The sequence below is a fragment of the Delphinus delphis genome, chromosome 10 (genome assembly GCF_949987515.2).
Source record: "Delphinus delphis chromosome 10, mDelDel1.2, whole genome shotgun sequence".
Lineage (NCBI taxonomy): Eukaryota > Metazoa > Chordata > Mammalia > Artiodactyla > Delphinidae > Delphinus > Delphinus delphis.
Genome location: NC_082692.2, coordinates 20,008,802 through 20,022,818, shown reverse-complemented (window position 1 = coordinate 20,022,818; position 14,017 = coordinate 20,008,802). Strand labels below are relative to the sequence as shown.

General features: G+C 42.7%; 1 protein-coding gene across 13 annotated transcripts in view; it reads left to right on the top strand.

Annotated features, from left to right (window-relative positions):
- The window catches only part of LOC132432777 (cytidine monophosphate-N-acetylneuraminic acid hydroxylase), a 100,557-nt gene that overhangs the window by 36,527 nt on the left and 50,013 nt on the right, over window positions 1-14,017 (top strand). For 12 of the 13 annotated variants that reach the window (XM_060023530.1, XM_060023539.1, XM_060023537.1 and 9 more), the window contains 3 exons: window positions 7,860-7,955; window positions 8,196-8,399; window positions 11,803-11,894. In XM_060023530.1, the coding sequence (XP_059879513.1) occupies window positions 7,948-7,955; window positions 8,196-8,399; window positions 11,803-11,894 (304 nt within the window). In that variant the 5' untranslated portion in view covers window positions 7,860-7,947. Of the gene's footprint in view, window positions 1-3,333; window positions 3,396-7,859; window positions 7,956-8,195; window positions 8,400-11,802; window positions 11,895-14,017 lie in introns of all 13 variants that reach the window. The other variant, XM_060023532.1, reaches the window with a different exon arrangement.

The window sequence follows — 14,017 nt, the reverse complement described above, 5'->3', positions numbered from 1 at the left end:
TCTTTGAACATCCTTTTTTTTAAAGATAAATTTATTTATTTATTTATTTATTTATTTTTGGCTGAGTTGGGTCTTTGTTGCTGAGCACAGGCTTTCTCTAGTTGTGATGAGTGTGGGCTACTCTTCACTGCGGTGTGCGGGCTTCTCATTGTGGTGGCTTCTCTTGTTGCAGAGCATGGGCTCTAGGTGCATGGGCTTCAGTAGTTGTGGCATGCAGGCTCAGTAGTTGTGGCTCGTGGGCTCTAGAGCACAGGCTCAGTAGGTGTGGCACATGGGCTTAGTTGCTCCATGGCACGTGTAATTTTCTCGGACCAGGGATTGAACCCGTGTCCCCTGCATTGGCAGGTGGATTCTTAACTACTGCGCCACCCGGGAAGCCCTGAGCATCTTTTTGATCATTAACTTAAACTCTTTATCAGGCAGATTGCTTATCTCCATTTCATTTAGTTCTTCTTCCAGGGTTTTATCTTATTCCATAGTTTGGAATATATTCCTCTGTCACCTCATTTTGCTGAATTCTCTGTTTTTATTTCTAGGTATTAGGTAGGTCAGTTACACTATTGATCTTGGAGGAGTGGCCTTATGTAGGAGATGTCCTATGGGGCCCAGCAGTGCACACTGCTTTGGTCACCGGAGCTATGTTCTAGGGTTGCCCTCTGTGTTGGTTGCCTGAGCCGTACTGTTGGGGTAAGCTTATTACTATGGGAATTCTGATAGGCTTGGCTGGCCTGCAGCTCACTTTGGTGCCAGACCACACCTAGTGAGAAAGCTGCCAGCCCATGGAAGGGTGAGGCCAGATCCTGAGATGGCTGAGGGGCTCAAGGTGTCCTGGAGCTGGTGTTGGCCAGCTGGTGGGCAGAGGTAGGCCACAGGGGCAGCTGACTGCAGAACCCTAGGGAATCCTGGGGCTAGTGCAGAACCCCTGGTGGGTGGAGCTGGGTCCCAGGGTGGCTAGCTGCAGGCTACAAGGCTGTGAGGTTTCCAGGGCTGATATTGGCTTGCTGGTGGGTGAGACCAGTTCCTGGTGCTAGTGCTGGCCAACAGGTGAGTGTACAGATTCAGGACAGCTGGCTGAGGTGTCCAAGGTATCCTGGAAATGGTGTGAGCCAGGTGTTGGGTGAGGTTGGGACACTGGGCAGGTGACAGCAAAGCCCCAGAGGGTTCAGGAGCTAGTGTTGGGCTACTGGTGTGGAGGGCTGGATCCTTGGGCAGCTGGCTGAGGGGCCCAAGGTGTCCTATACTTGGTGTCAGCCAATTATTGCCTGGGGCTGGGTCAGGAGGCTGTAGAGCCCCGGGGAGTCCTGGGGCTAGTGCTGGCCCACTGGAAAGTGTGGACGAATCTCAGGGTGGCTTGCTTAGGGGCCCAACATGTCTTGGAGCTGATGTCAGACAGCTGTTCCAAAGGGCTTGGTGTAGGGTAGCTGATCACTGGGTCCCGGGTGGCTGGTTGTGGGACCATGGGGTTCCCGGGATTGGTACTAGTCCCATGGTGGATGAGGCTGGATATAGGGTGACTGGATGACAGTCCCATGGTGTCCTGGAGCTGGTGTTGGCCAGCTGTTGGGTGAGGCTGGGGCATGGGGAGGCTAACTGAAGAGCCCTGGTGGGTGCTGTGCCTACTGCTGGACTACTGGTGGGTGGGCCCAGATTCCCAGGTAGCTGGCTGAGTGGCTGTAATGTTCCAGAGGCTGAAGTCAGGCCCCTGTTGGGTGAGGCCGGATCCCAGGGCTAGTGATGACCCATTAGTGAGTAGGGCCAGAACTTGGGGTGGCTGCCTGGGGGACCCAAGTTGTCATGGGGCTGTTTCAGCCAGCAATGGGCAGGACTAGGTCACAGGCCGGCTGACTGAAGAGCCCTGGTGATCCGAGCACTAGTGCTAAAGCACTGGTGAGTGGGTCCAGATCCAGTGCCACGGGTTGAGGGTCTTGAGGTGTCCTGGAGTTTGCCAGCTATTGGGTTGGGTTGAGTCATGGGGCTGCTGGCTACAGAGCCCCAGGGGGTCCCAAAGCAGTGCTGGCCCACTAGCAAGTGGGGCTGGATCCGAGGGCAGGTGGCTGACGAGCTGCAGGGTTTCTGTGATGGTGTCAGCCCTCTAGTGGGTGAGGCTGGGTCCCGGGGCTCGTGCTGACCCACTGGTGAGGAGCCAAAGGTTTCCTGGAACTGGTGTTGGCCAGTCTTGCTATACCATGTCTCCACCCCTCCCACTGGTCTCACTGTGATTCCTTCTTCATATCTTTAATTGTAGAAGATCTTTTCTTCTAGTCATCCAGTCTTTCTCATTGATAGTTGCTTTGTAAATAGTTGTAATTTTGGTGTGCCCATGGGAGGGGGTGAGCTCAAGTTCTTCCTACTCCACCATTTTGGCCACTCCCCATTCTGACCCATTTTTTAATTGGGTTGTTTGTTTTCTTGTTGTTGAGTCTTAAGAGTTCTTTGTATATTTTGGATAACAGTCCTCTATCAGATATATCTTTTGCAAATATTTTCTGAACAAAATATGATACACACACACAATGGAATATTATTCAGCCTTAAAAAGGAAAGAAATCCTGTTCGTACATGTTAGTTACAATATAGATGAACCTTGAGGACGTTATGCTAAATGAAATAAGCCAATCACAAAAAGACAAATACTGTATGATTATACTTATATCAAGTAGCTAAGGTAGTCAAATTCATAGAAACAGAAAGTAGAATGGTGTTAACAGGGGTTTGGCAGGGGGAGGGAAATGGGGAGTTGTTATATAATGAGTATGGAGTTTTGGTTTTGCAAGATAAAATATTTTGGAATTTTGTTGCACTTAACAATGCATATATACTTAACACTACTGAAATGTATGCTTAAAAATGGTTAAGATGATCAGTTTTGCATTAAATGTAGTAAAACAATTAAAGCGCAGTAAAGCAATTTTTAAAAAATTTGTTACATCTCTCTACCAAGAATAACTGATCCAAAAATAAAATTACAATGATACCAATTACGATAGCAGCAACAGCTATAAAATATCTAAGAATTAGCTATGAAAAAGTAAATTTTCAAAACCATAATAAAGAGCAAACAAGATGATTTGAATAAATGAGGAAATACTCTCTGCTTTTTCATGGGATTAAAAACAACAACAACAACAACGCTCCTAAGTTGCTTTTTATTATTATTATTATTTTTTTGGCTGCGCCACGCGGCTAATAGAATATTAGTTCTCCGACTAGGGATTGAACCTGGGGCCCCGGGAAATGAGACTGCTGAGTCCTAACCACTGGACCACCAGGGAATTCCCTTAAGTTGCTTTTCAAAACTTGTATGTGCCATTAATTGGATTTTTCCCTTAACAGATCTGTGACCTTTGGAAGCATTTTCACATCATTTGTCTACACGCAGTACATATTTCATTCTTGTGAGTGTATTCCTTCATTAGCCAGATATTTACTGGGCACCTACCATGTGACAGACACTTTATACCTCAGCTTTCATGGAGTTTACATCCCTGTGAACAGAATACTGAACATCTTCCCATTTAAAACAAAACTAATCTAATTAAGAAATTATGAAACGTAAGGTAGATAGCTAGTGGGAAGCAGCCGCATAGCACAGGGATATCAGCTCGGTGCTTTGTGACCGCCTGGAGGGGTGGGATAGGGAGGGTGGGAGGGAGGGAGACGCAAGAGAGAAGAGCTATGGGAACATATGTATAACTGATTCACTTTGTTATAAAGCAGAACTAACACACCATTGTAAAGCAATTATACCCCAATAAAGATGTTAAAAAAAAAAGAAATTATGATATTGAGCTGCTTGTAAATTTTGGAGATTAAAGGATTAATCTGCAAAATTTACAAGCAGCTCATGCAGCTCAATATCAAAAAAACAAAAAACCCAATCCAAAAATGGGCAGAAGACCTAAATAGACATTTCTCCAAAGAAGATATACAGATTGCCAACAAACACATGAAAGAATGCTCAACATCATTAATCATTAGAGAAATGCAAATAAAAACTACAATGAGATATCATCTCATACCAGTCAGGATGGCCATCATCAAAAAATCTAGAAACAATAAATGCTGGAGAGGGTGTGGAGAAAAGGGAACCCTCTTGCACTGTTGGTGGGAATGTAAATTGATACAGCCACTATGGAGAACAGTATGGAGGTTCCTTAAAAAATAAAAATGGAACTACCATATGACCCAGCAATCCCACTACTGGGCATACACCCTGAGAAAACCAGAATTCAAAAAGAGTCATGTACCAAAATGTTCATTGCAGCTCTATTTACAATAGCCAGGACATGGAAGCAACCTAAGTGTCCATCTCCAGATGAATGGATAAAGAAGATGTGGCACATATATATACAATGGAATATTACTCAGCCATAAAATGAAACGAAATTGAGTTATTTGTAGTGAGGTGGATGGACCTAGAGTCTGTCATACAGAGTGAAGTAAGTCAGAAAGAGAAAAAGAAATACCGTATGCTAACACATATATATGGAATCTAAGGAAAAAAAAAAGGTCATGAAGAACCTAGGGGCAAGATGGGAATAAAGATACAGACCTACTAGGGAATGGGCTTGAGGATATGGGGAGGGGGAAAGGTAAGCTGTGACAAAGTGAGAGAGTGGCATGGACATATATACACTACCAAACATAAAATAGCTAGCTAGTGGGAAGCAGCCGCATAGCACAGGGAGATCAGCTCGGTGCTTTGTGACCACCTAGAGGGGTGGGATAGGGAGGGTGGGAGGGAGGGAGACGCAAGAGGGAAGAGATATGGGAACATATGTATATGTATAACTGACTCACTTTGTTATAAAGCAGAAACTAACACACCATTGTAAAGCAGTTATACTCCAATAAAGATGTTAAAAAAAAAAGAAATTATGGGTAGCAAAATGCATTTATAGATTGACATTCTCAGTGAGTTGCCTTTTCTTCCTCTAGCCCTTTTTCTCAGAGCTTAAACTTCTGGAGGATTCCTGGCTTCATGAGATGCCTGGCTTCATAATCAAGATGAATATCATTAACGTAATATTTTTAAAAATCAAAGCTAGGGCTTCCCTGGTGGCGCAGTGGTTGAGAGTCCGCCTACCGATGCAGGGGACACGGGTTCATGCCCCGGTCCGGGAAGATCCCACATGCCGCGGAGCGGCTGGGCCCGTGAGCCGTGGCTGCTGAGCCTGCACGTCCGGAGCCTGTGCTCTGCAACGGGAGAGGCCGCAGCGGTGAGAGGCCCGCGTACCACAAAAAAAAAAAAAAAAAAAAAAAAAAAAAAAAAAATCAAAGCTAAAGCCAAAATTTCATGACAAACAAAATATCAAAATTTTACAGACAGGATGCTGCACTGCAATGCCATGCCACCAAGTCTGAGGCAAAAGGCAAAAATGTATGTCCCTATATAAATGCTTTTGTGTATTTTTTAATAATTATTTTTTCACAAACATTAAAGTATTTGAAGAAATAATGAAATGTTGAAAAGCAGGTGTACTAAAACTCACGTCATTTTAGTTTAAATATTTTATTTATGCCCAAGCCAGAATTGACTATAATTTTACTTTCCTGATTTTAATGGAATCCAATCCAATTTTTAATAGCTTTAAAAATTGACTTTTGGGAAAAACTAACCATTAAAAAATACACAAAAGCATGTATATAGGAGGGCACATTTTAAAATTTTGCTTTAGGTTCCAATATACGTTTTCAAGGAATTGATAAAGATGTAGTTAGTTCAACCTGCTTTACACAGTGCATGGAAAGCCTTAGAATCGAACACAGAACTTTGGCTAACTGGTTCATTCAATCAGGTAAAACAAAATATTTAGAAAGGTTTCCTTTTTACACTTTTAGGCTAATTATTCCAGATATTGCCTCAGTGCTTGCTTTGGCTTGGTGTCCGATATTTGTACTCATAAGAACAAAGATAAAAGAACTTCATGAGGCTTAACATGGAATCCTTTCTATCAGATACATTTAAAACATATATTTGGAAACATTTAAAGTCTACTGTGAACAGAATTACCAGGAATTTGGGACAGAAGTGACAATAAGAATCTGCTTTAAAAAAATGGATCATACTCAATTATAGAGCTCTGCCTTTATTAGTTGAAAATTGGAAGTAGCTTCCCTGTTATTTTCTATTATGATGTGTTTTTTATATTATTTTAATTTCCTGTTTAAGAAATTTGTGGGACTTCCCTGGTGGGCCATCTTGCAACGCAGGGGGCACCGATTTGATCCCTGGTCAAGGAATTAAGATCGCACATGCCGTGGGACAACTAAGCCCATATGCCGCAACTACTGAGCCCATGCGCTCTGGAGCCCGTGCGCCGCAATGAAAGATCCCGCGTGCCGCAACTAAGACCTGATGCAGCCAATTAATTAATTAGATTTAATTAAATAAAACCTGATCTTTTTTTTTTTTTTTTTTTTTCCCCGGTACGCGGGCCTCTCACCACTGCAGCCTCTCCCGTTGCGGAGCACAGGCTCCGGACGCGCAGGCTCAGCAGCCATGGCTCACGGGCCCAGCCGCTCCGCGGCACGTGGGATCCTCCCGGACCAGGGCACGAACCCTCGTCCCCTGCATCGGCAGGCGGACTTCCAACCACTGCGCCACCAGGGAAGCCCCATAAAACCTGATCTTTAAGAAAAAAGAGAAATTTGCAGTCTTCCAAAAATGAAAGTGAGAGTGCCACAAATGTACATGAGCTCCAAATCAATTTTAAATTAACACATGAAGAGAATTTTGACCACTTTTGGTTTGGAGTGGAATGTAGAATTAAACATGCACCCAGATTTCATACCATGGATATGCCAAAAGTTATTTTGAAATCCCTCTTGGCGAAAATTATATTCCACTATGATTCAGAGTTGCATCATAACAAGAGTTTGTTTAAAGACTGGGGTTTGAGAAATGTAACATTTGTATTTTCCTTGAAAAAATATGAGAGATCAAATGCTTTGCTGCTAGAGCTTTTTATAAATTACTCAGATTGCGTGCAGTTGGTTCAATCTTGAAGTAGCTAGCTCTTAAAGATAGTCTGCTAAGTGGTGGGAAGAGAGAAGCAGAGAGAGTGTTTTTAAAAGCATCTATGTGCAAGTAAGCAGGGCAGTGCACTGGTACTAGGTTATCATGTTCTACAGAATAGTAATACACGTTGAGAAGTGCTAGACTTATGATAACTAGACTTATCATGGTGATCGTTTTTAAATGTATAGAAATATCGAATCACTATGTTGTGTACTGGGAACTAACAGAGTGTTGTAGGTCGATTATACTTTAAAAACAAACAAAAAAACCCTCATAGAAAAAGAGATCAGATTTGTGGTTACCAGAGGCAGGGGGTGGAGAGAAGGGGATTTGGATGAAGGTGATCAAAAGGTACAAACTTCTAGTTGTAAGATAAATAAGTACTGAGAATGTACAACAGGATCAACATAACTGACACTACTCTACATTATATATGAAAGTTGAGTAAATCAGCTAAGAGGTCTCATCTTATCTTTAATTTTATATCTATATGAGATGATAGATGTTCACTAAAAGAAAAAGAAAGAATGAATTTCAATGTCTCCTGGAAAGTAAAAAAAAAGAAGTGTTAGACTTGACCTGGGGGCCGGGGTGGGGGTGGTGGTGGGTAGCTCGGAAGGCTTATCCAAGGAGGGGATGATTGAGTTATGTTTGAACCTAAAGGATGACTCTCAGTGGGAAAGGAGAGCAGGTGCAGAGACAAAAGCATGGAGGTGGGGAGAGCAGACTGGGTTCTTGAAACTAAATATAAAATTTGGCTTCTAAGAGAGATATGGTAGGGGAGGAAGCAGTAGGACGGAAATACTGAGCTGGGCCCACACCCTCTTTATCCACACAGACTAATGTCTCCTGAGAGCGAATGAGTCATAGAACCTGAAGGAGCAACTGCAGTTCTTCTGAAATACCCAGAGAGGCAACGACAGACCATGGGCAGGCAAGTGAGAGGGGCATGAGCTCTCTGGGAAAGTGGAGATAAACCCTCAACAAGTAGGATGGACATTGAAAGGAGGGGAGAAAATTCACCATCAGGTGCCACCAGGCCTGGGTACTTGGAGGGATGGCCTTAAAAAGTATTTTAATAAAAAAGAGGTTTTTGAGGTGTCAATGCCAAATTGTTCTCTCTTGAAACCTAACAGTATCACTCTTTCCTCTCAAAATGTTCGCGTTTTCATAGCATCGAACAAACAACTGAGATCCTGTTGTGTCTCTCACCTGCTGAAGTTGCCAATCTCAAGGAAGGGATCAATTTTGTTCGAAATAAGAGCACTGGCAAAGATTACATCTTATATAAAAGTAAGAGCCACCTGCGAGCATGCAAGAATATGTGCAAGCACCAAGGAGGCCTGTTCATAAAAGACATCGAGGATTTAGACGGAAGGTAACACGCGTCCTCTGCTTTCTCCCTGGTGACCCTTCTTACAATTAGATGTGGCAGGAGATGTGTTCATTGAAAATCAAACGAACCAACTGACAAATTATTTCTTTTAGCAAATTCATAACTTTTACTTGTGCTCACTGAGGCAACTCTCTGATCTCAAAACATTATGACCTTTACTTAATTTCCCACTCTCTCTTAAGAACTCTAATTGAAAATTGATTCCTAGCTTGATAAACAGTGAAATTTCTAAGGTACGTGTGTGTGTGTGTGTGTGTGTGTGTGTGTGTGTGTGAGTGAGTGCTTGGGTGTATGTAACAGCTTTTATTTTCCAGGACTCAAGCCTCCTCTGGGTTTCCTTTCCCACTCCCCCAGAAGTATGAGTGGGGCAGGCCCTCATCCAAACACTGCTGGAGAGCAGATAGACTTGCTTTGACTGCCTCATGGTGATTAAAAACCCAAAGTGGCAGAGCCGCGACTGTATCTGCCCTGAACAGCAGCTCTTCTAATCATTTCTTGGAAGAACTAGTGCTGGTACCCGTCTCCCCCCGCTTGATGAAGCCTACAATATAGATCGCCTTCCTCACCAGTTCAGGAGCAATACCAGGACAGGATGGTTGTGGGTTTTGTTTGTTTGTTTGTTTTCAGTGACTGCCAAAGAGATAGCAGCACTGCCTGGCAGAGACAGGGGGAGTTCTGGGTGAGGGATGCTTTGTCAGCCTGATGGCCAACACCGGCAACGAATGAGTGGTTGGCCGCACCTTTCCAAGCTCTGCTTCAGCCTAACTTGACCTGGGTGCTTTTTAGCCATTCCCACGTCCGGCTTGACATCCACCGTGTTGTTGAGCTGATTTCTCGGGTCATCTGTGGGCAGTTTAGTGCAGGTGGACTCAGAGGGAGCTGTGTAGTTTTCTAAGAGCTCCCTGCTATAATCGTATAGAAGACCATCGCCCAAGTCTAGAATGTTCTTACACCTGCACACAGATTTGCTTCACTGCATACTTAGTTTCAGGGCCCAGACGCACACTATTAGATTTCTAAATGTTGATAAACACTGTTGCACCTGTAGCTTGTTTGGCTCCTTCGATGGGGTTGCTAGATTAGGCAAATAGAAGGCACCCAGTTAAATAACTAATATATTTTTAGCATAGATAGCTTGCAAGTATTGCATGGGACACAGTTTTAGCGACAGCTGTACTCTAGGAGCGCCTCATGGTTATTTGCTGACAGCCCTGTTTGGAGTCCCTTCCATCTTCTCAGTGGATTGAAGTCAGGGAAACCTCAGACATGGCTTGTTCTGTCACTGGTAAGTTTCTGCAGGCACTCTTGGACCCTGAGGTTTTCTGACTGTTGCGGTTTGGGGACTCCGCGTTTCCTCTCTCCCTTTCTCTCCTTAGTGGGCTTTTCACGTGGTGCTCGCTGAGCCAGCCGTTCAAGGAAGTGTTGCAGCTTTGTGATTAGGAGCAATGATCTTTCCTCACAACCTGCCCTGTTCAGAAGCCTGCCCCCACCACCTATCAGCTCCGTCACCTTGGACAAGTTTCTTAGCCTTTCTGGACCTCAATCCTCTCCACTATACAGTGAAATTGAGAGTATTACCTACTCTGTCTGACTGCTGAGAGGATTAAGTGATTTCAAACACATAAAGCACTTAAAACAGTGTCTGGCTATATGATAAGTGCTCAATAAATGTCAATTACATTTATCGTTATTACTCTGTCATGAGCTTCTAGTGTAGCTTAGGAACAGAGGTTATTTACAGGAATTCAGATTGTTCTTGAACCTGGCTGGCTCATCTTAACAGAGTGACTGCTTTGCCACAGGCTGGCCTTTCTCTCCTTCACCCAAAGCCTTGGGGGTGATTGATCCTAGTTTCACCGTATTCTGTTGGCAGGCTAACCTAGAGCTGGAATTGTCTTAGTGCTCCGGCACATGAGGAACCAGCTTTATCTCCTGCACATTCTCCCAGCTTTATTCCCAGATGCAGCTCGCCAAGCATTGATGTGCTGAAACACCATCCTCAGAGGAACTCACACCCTATACTCCCCCATCCATCGCTCCAAATTTGACTGCTTCTCTGTGTAGCAATTCACCCGAGGAATCTCTCACCTAGGAGACAGTCAAGAGTAATGACCTACCTCTACCACCCTCTCTACATTTTTCTTCTTCACACGTAACCAACATCAGCAACTCTCATAAGCTGTGGTTCTCATTTTCTAAATCTAACAACTTTTCCCAACCTCTTTGCACATGAAGCTGTCGCCTCCCTCCTGTCTACTTGCTGCCTATGAACAGTTAAGATCCTGCCACGTTTCCCCTTTAATGACCCAGCATGTTGAATAGCTGCGTTTGGAATGTTCTCAAGTTTTGAAATGTTGTTGGCTACTCATTGATGAGAAAGTAGATGTTTCAGAATAATCCTCTATAAATTGAAGTGCGGAATATGTTTTTTGCCTTATTACTAGAAAAGAGCGTGAAAAATTCTTGATACAATGAAGCTTGGGAAAATCAGTGTAATTTACTGATATATAAGTTAAAATAGACATTGTTAGATTAAAAAATCTGATGTTTCCGGTTTGAGACATACTTGTTTGTAAAAAAAAAATTCTTTAACTGTGAAAAAAAAAAAAAAACTTCACGAGAAACACTACCAAAATAGAGAGGAAATGGAACTTCTTTGCCTCACCTTCCACCACCACAACCCCCTTCACGGTCTGGTAAGAAATAGAAAAAAAATTACTAAGCCTTCTATTTTGCTGCAATCTGATTCTCATTCTGAAACAGGGTTGCTAGAGTTAGCAAGTAAAAATGCAGAACACTCAGTTAAATTGCAGATAAATGACGACTTTCCAGTATATGTCACATATTGTGTGAGTTGTGTTTTTAAATTATTTCTTATTTATCTGAAATTCATATTTAACTGGGCATCCTGTATTTTATCTGGCAACCATGCTCTGAAATCTTAAACTTTAAGGAAGTCTTTTCTCTTCTGAAAACTTGAGTTGAACTTAGGTTTAGCACACTATACTAGGGGCTAAGGGTTGTAAAGTGATTATAAATCATAGGTATGTCTTAATGACTGCATTCTTTCCTCATATTGGCCCCAGTTGAACCTTAACCAACTTAGCTTTTGTATGACAGCCATCCCTAAAGATGACTTTATTCTGATGGCTCTGTTGATCTCTAACACATATTATTTTGTGACATGGCATTTATCTTCACTTTTAAAATTGCCTACTGATGATTAATCTATATTTCCTTAGATAGTTGAGTATGAGCTATTAGTAGTTTTTCTTTCATGCATTTTATGTTCAACCAACTACAGTTGTTTATAATGCATTTAAGCCTAATAAGATGAATTTTTATTTTCACCATTTCAGAAACCTAAGTATAATTTTTCATCCAGGTCTGTTAGATGCACAAAACACAACTGGAAGTTGGATGTGAGCACCATGAAGTATATCAATCCTCCAGGCAGCTTCTGTCAAGACGAACTGGGTAAATATAATCCATATCGATCAATGTTTTCTGCTATTATTATTATTGGGGTCCTTCTTGTCAACTTGTTTCCAATCTCACTTGAAGCTTTGAGTATATCCTGATTTTAAACTATGGACATTAGATCTTTTAAAAATAATTAACACTGAAAATTCTAAACAGGATTTCTCCAAAAGATCCCTTCATTCATTCATTTGTTCAGTAAGTATCTGATGAGAACTTACCAGGTGTAAACATTGTATTGGGTATTAAGAGATACAAAGATGGATAAGATAGAGTCAGTGTAAATTAGATGATATTAACATGAGGTGGTGGCAAAGACAAGCCTGTGAACAACTAAGATCAGGGATACTCTGACAGGTTTCTTTGGTACAGTGTACTATAGAATAGTGGCTCTGAATATTGTATCAGTGAAGACACACAAGATAGATATTTAAGTGCATGATCTTTTCAACAGTTATAATGAAACGCCACAGTTTCGGTTGGGAAATAAAGTCCTTCAAATTCCATGGCTCTTTCTGGCATAGGTAAGATGCTACAGTTTACATGTGATTCTCAGTATGCTGGCTCCACTTCTACTTTTTCCTTCCTCCTACTCAAGAAAGCAGGTAGAAATATGAGTAAGGAGGGCTTAATAATAGGAATAAATTTGTCTTTGACCTAAGTGATTAAAAGCGTGTTGTATCAGTAGAAAAAGTTACTTGGGAAGATTCTTAAAACTGCTCATGCACACTGTTTCAGAATGTCTGTTATAAGAATAAAAATATAGATTTGATCTAATTGGGGGAATCATAGAAAGCTTCATGCCAGAGATGGCATTTGTGTTGGGTTTTGAAAGATGGGCAGAATTTCATCAGGCAGAGAAGAGAAAGGAGGACATTCCTGTAGAGGGGACAGCTTGGGCTGTTTTAGTTTATTTGGGGCCAAATGTGTAGGTTAGTTGGCTGGAGTACAGGGTATGTGTGTCAGAGTAGAACATAAGATTTCAAAGGTACACTGTAGGGAGGGCCTTGAATATAGCTGAAGAATCATGACCTAATCCAGAATGTTATTAAGTGTGTGTTAGGTGTAGTATTAGGCACTTTGTGTGAATTATTTCACATTATCTTCACATTGACAATGCAGTCATGGGACTCAGTAATGGAGAGTCATTACCACCAAATTGTTCAACCCATCTGCCTCTGTGCCTGCATATTCTTCCTTGACTCCTGTGACAGTTGACAGTGGCTGCACTGACCCTGCTCCTATGGCTCGCCCTGCTCTCGCACCCTGGATCCCACCTCACACCTACTTGAGGCCTTCCCTCCTGCAGCTGTCCTTCTCTCTCCTGTATCATAAATTTCGTCTTTGCCTATTAACCCACATGTACACACACACACGTGCGCACGCGCCCTAGTGTTCAGATAAGCCCTCTTATGTTTCCATTTCTCCAAATGTCTAAACAGCTAAACCCCTTGAAACAGGCATCTCACACTCATTGTCTCTGTTCCTTCCCCTCCCATCGTCTCTCAGTGGAGCTTCCATCCCTACCACTCCGCTAACACTGCTCCTGTCAAGGTCACCAGTTTGCTAAATTCAGTGGTCGCTTTGCCATGGCCATTGTACTCAAACTCTCGGCATGCAGCCCAATGGCCCACTCTGTCCTTAATATGCAGCTGACCCTTGAACAATGCGGTTTGAACTGCATGGATATTTTCCGATAGTAAATACTATAGGACTACACCAGCCAAGGTTGGTTGAATCTGCGGATGCAGAGGAACCGCGGTTAAGAAGGGCCAACTATTGAGTTCTACATGAATTGACATATATATATATTTTATATATATATATATATATATATATATAAAATATATATATATATTTTTTAATTCAGTTGCACTGGGTCTTAGTTGTGGCATGTGTGCTCCTTAGTTGTGGCAGGTGAGCTCCTTAGTTGCGGCATGTGAGCTCTTGGTTGAAGCATGCATGTGGGATCTAGTTCCCTGACCAGGGATCGAACCCCGGCCCCCTGCATTGGGAGCACGGAATCTTAACCACTGCGCCACCAGGGAAGTCCCATGAATTGACTTCTAATAGGCATTACAAGCTGTGGCCAAACCAGAACTCCTAATGGCCAAGCCCAC